Source organism: Mauremys reevesii, linkage group 6, assembly GCF_016161935.1.
Source record: "Mauremys reevesii isolate NIE-2019 linkage group 6, ASM1616193v1, whole genome shotgun sequence".
NCBI lineage: Eukaryota > Metazoa > Chordata > Testudines > Geoemydidae > Mauremys > Mauremys reevesii.
Genome location: NC_052628.1, coordinates 106627379 through 106639511, shown reverse-complemented (window position 1 = coordinate 106639511; position 12133 = coordinate 106627379). Strand labels below are relative to the sequence as shown.

General features: G+C 44.5%; 1 protein-coding gene and 1 long non-coding RNA gene across 2 annotated transcripts in view; one reads left to right on the top strand and one right to left on the bottom strand.

Annotated features, from left to right (window-relative positions):
• GLDC (glycine decarboxylase) overlaps positions 1-12133 on the bottom strand; it is a 58156-nt gene that overhangs the window by 13397 nt on the left and 32626 nt on the right. Inside the window, exons 13-17 of the mRNA XM_039545344.1 lie at positions 10354-10438; positions 10211-10252; positions 8763-8905; positions 6096-6171; positions 1061-1186 (exon numbers count right to left, since the gene is read on the bottom strand). Coding sequence (XP_039401278.1) covers positions 1061-1186; positions 6096-6171; positions 8763-8905; positions 10211-10252; positions 10354-10438 — 472 coding nt within the window. The remainder of the gene's footprint in view (positions 1-1060; positions 1187-6095; positions 6172-8762; positions 8906-10210; positions 10253-10353; positions 10439-12133) is intronic.
• LOC120408429 overlaps positions 1-12133 on the top strand; it is a 37465-nt gene that overhangs the window by 23666 nt on the left and 1666 nt on the right. The gene's annotated exons all lie outside the window — the stretch shown is intronic.

The window sequence follows — 12133 nt, the reverse complement described above, 5'->3', positions numbered from 1 at the left end:
CAACTCTCGTGCCTATCAATGACACAGATAATAGCCCTGAATGTGGTACATTTTTTCAATCCAGGAGATTTCTGCATGGCAATACCCCCACTCCCACCCCACATCCCCAAAGTGCTATTAACAAACTAAACTAGAACTACACTGAAGTGAACTACAACTATAAAACAGGAGAAAATCTCTTTTGAAGCTAACTGAGGCTCAAGAGTGGTGGGGAGCCCCAACTCTTGCCATAGGTGGTAAGGAGGAACTGAGAGGAAGGCGATAGCCAGGCCCTTTTTATGCCCTCAGTTCCACACACAAGGATGGCAGGGGCACGTGTGCTGCTGGCAAAAAAGTCTCTAATTCGAATGCATTGGGCATGCACACATCTACAGTGGAACGTATGTGCGCACAATCACTTGAACGAGAAACGTAAGTTTAATCACATTTGAGAGAGATTTTAAACCAGCTGCATTCATTGGTTAACAAAATTGGACTTTCACATTTTCTAGGAAATTGGCTGTCAGTCTTTTTTTCCTTCAGTGGCAATGATGCAATGATAATTTCAATACCTAACAGCTCCCAAATATATTTAAAATATATTCTGCTACTTCTTTAGCTTCATCTGCAGCCAATCTATTCAGAGATGCAGAGGCAGTTGCCTAGCAACATCTTACCCAGCCATGAGACTGCTCTTCAGTAGATGAAGGTTAAAGTGCAGCTACAAATGTTTGAGAATCACATGAATATGCTACATTCACTTCAGATACTGAACACAGGAAGGCAGGGGAGGGGATGGAGGGGGGACCCAACAACTCTGCCATGAAAGAAGCTACAATGTATACTCTTTCAACCATTTCTACACAAAGGATCCCCAAATGTAAAGAGGGCTTACAAATTTAATGGCTTGTGTCTCAAACAACAAGAAAAGGAAGAATGATTTATTCTTCTTTTAAAGCAGGTATCTATTATTTATTTGCACCGTTTTCCCACAACAGAAAATCTGATACAGCTGCTAACAATCCATTACCCAGAGGGAAAGTTCCCACCCTCCAAAATAAACAGCAGATGTGACACTCACCATTGCTTTTAGATGGGCAATATCAATGTTTCCATTTTTATCCACCTCGACTGGCTGAATCTTCATCCCTGCCATTTGGGCACTTGCAGGGTTGGTACCATGAGCAGATTTAGGAATAAGACAAACCTGAGTGGGGAAAAATGTAAGTTCTAATTACACTGACCAACCATGAAATCCCAGTGCAGTAAAACCCATCAAAAGGTGCATTTCATTATCAGACCTCCAGAGAAGGTACAAACAGAAGTACTATTTGTATTACAAGAATTCAACACAATTTTCATACAGCAAAATGTTTACATAAAACCCATTACCATATTAACTGTTCATTTACTGAGTATTCCTCACACTGAGGGCCACTTTTGAAGAACACTTCCATTATAAGGTTCTACTTGCATGTGGTTTGTATTTCATCTCTGGATGCAAGATAGAGCTTCTAAAGAATCATGGTATCTGGATGTAACAGAGAAATCTTTGAGTTTTATTGTCCGTATGAGCAGTTTTCCAATTTAAAAAAATGCAAACTAGGAATAATTTGAAGATTAAATTACTGAATGTACATGAGCATAATAAAACTCAGCTGCTTTTATGCATTTATGAATTTAGTTGACAAATTTGTTAGCCAATTTTACTAAAACGCCACCACTTTGTAGAAGAATTAGATAAAAACATTTTTCAAATTCATTACCAATGTCAGGGTTGGGCAAACATTTTGGCCTGAGGGCCACATCTGGGAATAGAAATTGTATGGCGGGCCATGAATGCTCACAAAATTGGGGCTGGGGTGCGGGAGGGGTTGAGGGCTCTGGTTGGGGGTGTGGGCTCTGGGGTGGGGCCAGAAATGAGGACTTCAGGGTGTGGGAGGGGGCTCCTGGCTAGGGTGGGGGAGTGGAATGCGGGTGTGTGTGTGCAGGCTCTGGGGTGGGTTGAGGAGTTTGGGGTGTAGGAGGGTGCTCTAGGCTGGAACCAAGGGATTCTGGGGCAGGAGGGGGTTCAGGGCTAGGGCAGGGGTGTGGGAAGGCTCTGGCTGAGGTTGCGGGCTCTGGAGTGGGGCTGGGGATGAGAGCTTTGGGGTGCAGGAGGGTGCTCTGGGCTGGGATTGAGGGATTTGGAGAGCAGGAGTGGGGATCAGGGCTGGGGCAGGAGGTTGGGATGTGGGGAGAGGCTCAGGGGTGCAGGCTCCGAGCAGCACTTACCCCAGGCGGCTCCTGGAAGCAGTGACATGTGCCTTCTCTGGCTCCTATGTGGAGGCATGGCCAGGCAGTTCTTTACACTGCCCCATCTGCAGGCACAGCCCCTGCAGCTCCCATTGGAGCGCCAAAGGGGGCCATTGGAGCACGTAGGAGCCGGAGCAAGGCCATGGCGCGGCTTCCAGGAGCTGCGTGGTGCAACCCCTGACCCTGCTCCCCAGCTGGAGCGCTAGAGCAAGGCAAGCCCCAGACCCTGCTCCTCAGTGGGAGCTCGCAGGGCACCTTAAAATGGTTCTGGCACATGGGTCATGGTTTGCCCACCCGCACCAACATCCACTGATGCTGCGCTAGTATTCTCTGCAAATCATTAAACCAAGTCTACTTTTATACACAGTGATGCCTCTCTTGTAAACCTCAACTCTGGATTAAACAGATTAAGTTTATAATTAAAATAAGTATGTAAATAAAGCTACTTAATTTTAATTGAGTTAAAGTAGCTTATAATAAAGTGCCTTACAGTCAACAAGTAACATGCTTTCAAATTAAATGAAGTGCTGCAATAGTTAAGATTTCTGCTTTTACACCATATAATTACAAACCAAATGTTAATAAAAATAGTCAATTTTTAAAAAGTGAAATCCAAATAATATAATAAAAGAGAATCTCCTATGGCGCCAAGATAACTGCCCTGTTAGCTGCAAACAGGGCATTTATCTTGGTGCCACAGTAGATTGCAATTAGGTAAGTAGGTTTGTAATTATATTTAACATCTCCAGGTGTACTGAAAAGAATGTAAGGGGCCCAATTCTCCACTGTACTGCACCTTATCTAGTCATTTGCAATGGTGCTGCATAATTACAGAGTGGGTACAGAATATTACATTTTGGCTGGGTAGTGTTTTACAACCACTTGGTGTAAAGTGTAAGTGATTAGATGTGATGATAGCTGCTTGCATCTCTCAGAGTATTTTCCCCCACAAGGGGGCACCAAATCAAAAGGAGGCTTACTCCAAAGAGAGCTGTTGGTCAGGTTCGTTTGCTTTCATATTCAGCCACTGCAAAAAGCCAGATACCCCATGGCTGCGCACATTACATTTGAACTTTAGGACAGCTGTAGATAATAAGATACAGTGCCAGCTTTTACAGAAACTGGGAAAGAGATCAAGCACACCAGATTACGTAGAAAGAACAAAACTTATGTGTATGTTTAAGTGAAATACATATCTTAGGCTCGCTGGAGAAATGTAAGCACTGAAGTACCTTTATATAAAAGAGAAACAACTTGAGACTGATGCTGCTGTGTAACAAGTTTCAAAGCAGTCCAAGTGTTAATTTCAACTGACAAAGTTTTTGTAATCTTAACAAATGCTTCCTTCCTCATCATACTAAAATTTATAAGAAACATAGTGGGCATCCTGCTTCCAGGAAGCAGGGCCGGCTCCAGGCACCAGTGAAGGAAGCAGGTGCTTGAGGCGTCCAATTCAAAGAGGTGGCACCTCCGGGTCTTCGGCAGCAATTCGGTGACGGGTCCCTCATTCCCTCTCTTCCTCTTTGAGCTGCCACTGAATTGCCGCCGAGGAGGAAGAGAGGGAGGACCCGTCGCCGAAGAAGCAGTGTGATTTAGCTGCCGCTGAAGTGCCACCGCTCGTCTTTTTTTTTGGAGGAGGGCCGCTTGGGGCAGCAGAAAAGCTGGAACCGGCCCTGCCAGGAAGCTGACCCTGACAACCTGTCTCTTCTCCTCTTGAACTCCGTTCTAACCCTGAAAGCCTGCCATGGGCGATCTTTAAATATTGAACTCCACGAAGATTGTACCTAGCTGCTTTCCAGACATAGAACGAAAAAAAAAATTTGATCCCTCAGTGAGGGATCCATTATTAAGTGACAAGAACATTAACATTACTTTAAAACGGTCTGATTTAAAATCTTAATGCCATGGAAATCCAGAAAGATAGAATATTTTGTCCAATCAAGACCAGAGACGGTTTTTGCTGTCAAGTGATCGCTTCCACAAAACAGCAATTCTTCATTAAAGCTATCACACCATGAACTGCACCATAGACTGAGATATACGAGTGAAAAAAGCCCATATGCAACAGAAAAAACACAATTTTAAAGAACATTACTATATTCCACGACATAATATACTACCAGTCATTTTATTGCAAAATTATTTTGATTTCACTAATACTTGGCACGTGCTGATCCGAGTAACTTTAGAAAGGAAGCTCCTTCAAAAGGCTGTCTGCACAATTATCTTCCTTCCTGGATACTTATGAGCACAGAGGAACTCAGAGGTATACAGAGAACTGTCTTGGGTGTACAAAGAACCCCAAAGCCCTGAGGGGCTGGATCTGGCCCGTGGGCTGTAATTTGCCCACTCCTGCTTTACTGCCTGTTCTAGTCGGTAGCATAACAGTTAAATACAATGAGAAAATGTTCTTCTAGATGCCTGCTATGTTGGTTAAGCTGTTTTTTCATGTTCTTCCATGTGCCCCTTAGGGGATCTGAGGTACCATTGTAACTTGTTTATTATTAGATTTATTTTACAGATAAATAATTGCCCACTATTTAAAACTATTTCCTTAAGAAGTAGGGATTTTTCCCTCTAATTCTATGAAAGAAACACTATAATATCAATTTAAGGGTGTATGTTGACAGGAAGGAATTCTTTTTGGAGGTAGATTAAGTTTATGTTATGAATGCTCAATTTTAGTAGTGTTAAGACAGTAAGGCTAACAAGTTGTGTCCCAGGGCTCTGGAAATTTCAGATTGGAGGACATGCAGGTATCAGTCCACTCCCATCCTGCACCCCTGCTTCACTCCTAACCCCTGGCCTCCCCTCCCGTGCCCTACTTCACCCCTGACCCTCCCCTCCCACACACCCCTTCTCCCCTAAGCCTTGCACTCCCTTGTGGTCCTGGCCCCCTGCACCTCCTCCTCATGTGGCACCCCAGGCACTCCAGCATGTGGCTGCATGTAGAGCGCAGACCTTCCTCCTTCGGCCCTTCCCACTAGCCAGGGCACTTAGTAACCTGCTGCTGCGGTCCTAGCACCAAAGAGAGCCTGCTCCCGTATTCCTGTGGGGAGGTGGGGCTCTGAGCACCCTGGGCTCTGGCAGGATGCTGATGTGCCTGATCCCGTGGGGGGAGAGAGACCTGATGCCGCTGGGCCCAATCCTGTGCTCTGCCCAAGGGCGGCATATATAAGAGGCTTGGGCTGGCCATACAGGAGAGAAAATGCTGTGGATACAGCGTGGATCAGCTCCCTTTGGAGGTGTGTCAGCCCACTGCCCCTGTGGCAGAGAGGAGCGGGTGGTGGGGGTGGACTTGGGGGAGAGGAGGAGTTGGGGCAGGGCCACGGTCTGGGTGCCAGTGGCTCCTCCCATTTCTAGAGAGCTTTCAGCACTTGCGTGTAAGCCTCTCTAAAAATGGAAGACTCACGCACCACTTATGGCGCCACCCCACTGTTGTACCCCGGGTGGCTCTGCACTGGGGGTGGCTGCCCCGCTCGCCGCGCCCTAGTTACGGCCCTGGTCAAACCTGAACTTACCTTTGGTACTTATATGGCTCCTAGTCTTGTAGTATTTGATCAATACATCAAATATTGTGGGACTATCACCACAACACGTGAGGTAGGGAAGTGCTATTACCTTTTGTTCTCTATAGGGAACTAAGGCACAGCCAAAGTGACTGGGCCAGGGTCACCCATGAATTCTTTGGCAGAACAAGGACTCTAGGTTTCCCAAATCTCAGGCTACCAACCTAACCACTGGACCATTCTTCCTCCAGAACATATTCTCCAAACCATTTGCTCCACAAAGAGTTATGTCTCAGACAGTTTCACACTTACATTTCTATGACATTCTCCTTTTGCATTTAAGTAAGCCTTGATTGCAGTCAATCCAGCATATTCACCCTGGGCCCCACTGCAAGAACACAAAGCCCATTATAAAGTATGAACTAGAACGTCAGTGTAGTGCTGTTTGTAACATTAAAACCATTCTTGCTCAAGCCATTCTTAGTGGATTTGAGCAAGTTTAAGTAGTTCATAAAGATCAAATACAATCTATGTGTTAAGCTGCACATGCACAGGAGATACCAGACAAATGCACACAGTTTATCACGCGTACTGGGTGAAACATATTATAGTGATGTCACTAGCTTATATTCTATCAGCACTAGGACTGCAACAACATTGTAGGTACTGAATAGATCCCCCATTTCTAACCACATAATATTAATTTAACTAGCAAAAAATATTACACACACACACACACACACACAGAGCTAGTACAGAGATGCTGTTCCATCGAGAATAGAAGGCCTGGATAAAGCATTACAACATAACACACATCCAGCAACTGGAATCCCTTTATGGTCATTTAAAGAGGCAGAAGACATCATTTCAGTATATTTGGCATGAAATGAGTGATTATAGTTCCACTACACAGGATAACAGTACTCACTGACTACTACAGTAAAACCCTAGAGATTCTCTAGCCTCATAAAACTTTGCATATTAATGAAGAGCTTTTTCAAAAAGAATTTAAGTTATGTAGCTGCTGGCTTTTCCAACAGTATTCAAAATAGCACTATTCCAAGAGCTTTGCTGATGTGCTTCTTATAACTTCCTCAACACACCTAGTTCCAAAAAGCCCAAACCCCTGGCAGTGGGCCCATCCCTATTCCCTGCATGGCAGCTTGTTGCACTATTAGACAGTAAAAATCAGCCCATAGTGATTTTGTCAGTGGACAGAAATTAAGGGATGTTATACTTCAGTGCTCAGCTCAGGTGGGTTGTAAGGAATTAAAACACTTCATATTACTCAATCAACTGCCTCCACCCAACCCAGGGAAGAATCAAATTCAACTAGCTTCTAAGACAGGATGGTTATGGGCCATTGTGTGGCATTTGGAATGGGGGACCAAATGTTTATCAAGATCACCTGTGAAGTGAAAAGAAACATTCATGTATCTTCTAAACACTGAGAAAGAATTCATCAGTGTGTATGCCTGAAGTTATCCCATTATTTCAATGAACAAAGTATTCAAGTGTGTGTGACATTCCTTACCTTTAAGATGAGAGGGCCAGTTTGAGTGACAGGTCAACCTTTGTCTTAGTTTATTTTAGATCATTTGAGGGCCCCAATCTAAGTCTCTCTCTATATACACTTTCTAGAATCAGTAAAAAGCCTTCCTCCCATTAGTGCTATCAGAAAATGATAGCAACAGCATGGAGGCAGTATTTGCCTGAGAACATGGCTGCTTCAAAGAGCAACAGTGATCATGGGGCTGAGGGAAAACAGGATAAAGCACCCCAAGTTTTCCCCAAAGAGGTTCAGGAAAGGGGTAGGCTAGTACACCTGGAGTGATCAGCACACACCTGTCACTGTGTTCCCCTGCTCTCATTCCACCAAAGCAACACAATCACCCCTGTGCTCACCTCTAGCTATTGCCAGCAGGGCAGATTAAATAGCTCACCAACCCCTCAAATATGAGATTTGGCAAACCACCCTTGCCCATTTGAAAAGGGGACAATGAGATTCGCTTAGCCCTGTTTGATAAGAGTCTCTCCCAAGCACCACCATCCCCGCAGATTTCTCTGTCTGAAGCAGCACTTGTCTAGCCAAAGGCTGCCTCATCCATATGACAAGCTCTACCTCGAAAATGAAGAGAAGAGCATTAAAAACAAAGAAGAGACTCTAAACGTCAAAGTGAACTTGAAAGGGGTGAGGAAAGGGCAAGATTGGTCTGGCACTCATCCTGACCCTCAAACGTGTAGAAGAAAACATTGCCAGATTAAGATTCTCTCATACTATTGCCTCACTCAAGCCTCAATGCTTGAGTCTTGCATTCAGGCAGTATAGCTGTGGAAAAAGCTAACCCTTAGATCCCCTCCAATGAGGGAGGCCCACAGCCCACTGTGTATACTCACAGTACATATCATTGGCAGCGGTGAGGAGCAGCAGCCCTGGCGATTCCCCTGCCCACTCAGGTCTGGCCCCAACTGGCCTTCCATCATGATGGGGCGAAGGGGGTACACAACTGAGTGAGTGAGATTATGAACTGGTGCATAGGGGCTGCAGCACCGCTCAGGTTGTCCCAACAGTCCCTGTCATGATGGAGGTGCAGTGGGGCCATACCTGAGTGACTAGTGCTTCTCCTTGATGCTGCCATGGGGCTGGCTCCTTCACCAGGGCTCTCTTCAGGAGCCTGCCTGACCTCACCCCATTTCCAGCAGCTTTTCACCCTCTCAGGAATGCAGAGTGACACAGTGCCTGGGTGGGCCCAGCTGAAAGACGGAAGCAGAGCATGATACAGACTTAGCAGGAGAGATGCTAGGGCCAGTGGCTGAAGCAAAGATGGCTCCACAGGGATGGACGGTGTGTACCATGTCAAAGATGTCTGGGAGCACTCCTGCCTCCAATCCTTTGACAGCAAACCATTTTCTAGAAGCAGAGATTAATTTTTTGTTAAGCCACGTCAGGAAGTGGATGTCTAGTGAAAGAGCCCCCACCTGTTTGGTTGGAAGGAGATTTTGTCATAGCCTGTGATCTCACACAGATCCCTCTCGAGCTCCCTGAAAAGTTGCTGGTACCCTTGAGCCTGGTCTAGAGGCACAAATGGATGGATATTAGCAAATTCTTTCCATGTGATAGGCTAAAGGGGGGAAAAAAAAAAGAAAAAGAATGAGCTGTAACAAGCGATTGAGTTTGTAAACAATGTGTTTGGAGTGAAAAGGGTTAATGATGAGGGAGAAGACCAGAGATACCTGGGTGTCTGAGTAATAATCTTCTGCTGCCTCTAAACTCTGATTAGGTGGTGCTGATGGTGTTTTACTCCCAGAACTCTACAGGCAAGCACTCTATGGGGCTCCATTGTGCTAGGCACTACACGAACAAGTAGCCAACAGTCTTCGCCCCAAAGAGCTTATAATCCAAACAAACGGGGTGGGGAAAAGGGATGTAACAGAGTGAGCTATGCGACAAACAACTGTCATGTTAGTTCCACAATTTATTGGGGGCGGGAGGGAGGGTTAATTAGGAGGGATAAGCTAAATGGAAGAAGGAGGGATGGGGCAAAGCAGGGAGAAGAGGGTAAGAGGAGAAAGTGTGGAGGGAAGCCAAGGTAAAGAGACTGAGGGAGGGGGAGGAAGAGGGTTGGAACAAAACAGCCAATCAGCACAAGGCAGAGAAAGTCCAGTCAAAACCATAGAAAATTCTCTGAATGCCTGAAGTTCCCTGCTTTGGCTGCAGCTGCTCCTACCAGCTGGAGTCTCTGGCTGGTTTCATTGACTGGTTTCAGAAATGGAACTGAAAGGAGACTATCCTGTCATATGGTGACCAGGTAACAATAGGATATTTGCATTATTTTTATTAATTATTATTGAGTGCTTTCATTACAGTAGTGTCCAAAGACCCCAATCAGGATCAAGATCCCATTGTGCTGGGCACTATACAAACAGCAGAGACAGACCCTTCAGAGAGCTAAAAAAAAAAAAATCTATTCCTTTCATCACACCCATGTTATTAACATTCATAACATTTTAGGGTAGGATTTTCAAGAGGCATTAGGTGTCCAAATGCTATGGAAATTCAATAGGAGTTGGATATCTAACTCTTAAGCATCTTTAAAAATCCCAGACAAAAAAGTCAGTAAGAAAGCATGTAGAAATATGTTCAATTTAAACAAGACAAAAAAGTTGTCTTCTTTACCTTACCCCCGCCCAAACAAAATTACTTTCTTATAGATTTGGAATGGAATTTAAAAACAAAAAACAAAAAAAAACCCCCTCAGTGTTGGCTCAACTCTGCTCCAATTGAAAATCCCACCCTAAAACATTAAAGTTTAGGTCGTTTAAGACAATAAAATTCAGTGTCTACATGTACTGTGTCTGTTTGACTGACTAGGCAGTTTACTCTGGACTGGTCTTAAACAAGGAATAATTATGTCAGATGAACTTACTGTAAGTTCAGATGAACTATTAAGCTTCATTGTGCAGGATCCCTAAAAAATAATAAAAATGTATTCAGTCACTATTCCGAGAGAGAGAGAGAGAGAGAGAGACTAATCACCTGATTTTATTTATTTTTTAAGAAAATACATACCAAAGGAATCATGCTGTGAACAAGGGAAATATCTTTGTTTTCTAATCTTTTCATATACCGGACAATATTCGTTTCAGAGTGATAGCTAGAGGGAAACAAAATGTGGTATTAGGGCAAGCAGTTTAACTACACAAGCTGGATGACCCATAAAGAAGTGCTCCACCATAGGAACTGACTAAGGGCTAGTCTACACTTACGAGCCGGGTCGACGCGGTGAGTTCGACTTCTCGGAGTTCGAACTATCGCGTCTAATCTGGACGCGATAGTTCGCACTCCAGAAGCGCCAAGGTCGACTCTGGTACTCCACCACTGCAAAAGGCGGTGGCGGAGTCGACCTTGGAGCCGCGGACTTCGATTCCGCGGCGTCTGGACAGGTGAGTAGTTCGAACTAGGGTACTTCGAATTCAGCTACGCTATTCACGTAGCTGAATTTGCGTACCCTAGTTCGACCCTGCTTCTTAGTGTGGACCGCCCTAAGAATTCACAATGGATAAGAGCCATTTACTTTTTGTATTTAATTTTAGTCTTTCATAAACAAGATATGCAGACAAGTACCTAATACACCAGTATTTCCCGGCTAGTCAGTCAAACCAGAATATTTAGTTCTGATTAAAAGTATTTAGTACATCTCCCTTACTGCCATTAGGTCAGAAATATACCATCACCAATATAGAATAAAACTGTTCAAATCTTCTAACACGACTAAGTCTTCAAATATTACTGGGGAAATTATACACCAAAAAAAAATAATAATCTGTACACGATATTTTAAAATTTTGCAAAATTCTGCAAATTTTATTTGTCAAAACAACACTATATAATCATGCCAGCTTCAATTATTTTGGTAATTTATTTCAAAATACCCGTCAGCAAGTAGGGCTGTAACAATACAGACACACACAAAAATTCCCCCAGTTAAAGAAACCCCTACCACAACCCAGTTCCTGCTTCTCTGCCCCCTCCCTCCCAGAGCCCAGCCAGGGGGTCAGACACTAACACACCTCGCCCCCCCGCCCAAGCCTAGCCACTCAGATCACCTCTCCCCCAGAGACCATCTGCAAGGACCTCCCCAGCCCAGATACTCACATACCCTACCCTCCTAGAGCCCAGGGATCCAGAAAGAGAAACAGCCTGATGCTCGGTCCCAGGCTTGCACAGAATTTCCTGCACGTCACCACCTTCAGGGTGCGCTGGGAACCCTCCAGTTCCCTCCCCCCTCCCCCTGGCTTTGTCTTCTATTTGCGAGCTGGGCTCTGCCAGGTCCAGGAGCCCTTAGTGGCAGCCAGCAGCACTTCATCCCATTTCTGTTGTGGAAAAAGGAAATTCTGTCCGTACAACATTAATTTCTGCAAAATTCTGTATTGCACAGTGGTGCAGAATTCCCCCAGGAATAATTAAATATGAAAATAAGAAGTGTGCTAATTTGGTAAACAAACACAAGATGGACACAAACATCTATGGAAACCAAGCTGGTACGAACACATGCATAGCACAAAAGGACAAAAATATACTGCTTGGCTTGGTTCAGACCAGAGCAAGAAGGGTTTGCACAACCCTACCAAAAAAATTGGAGAAAGATACAAGTGACTACAAATAGATGTTTGGTATTGAAGTGCTATCTCGGATGAACACTGGAATATAAGTAAATGGATGCTATAAGGTGACAGTCTTCGGTACAACCTTCTCAGAGTACAAAAAAGGGAAGGGTCGGGGGGGGGGGCAGGAAACGTGTCAAATCTCTATACAAACTTAAAATCTGCAGTGGGAATAAACGTCACAA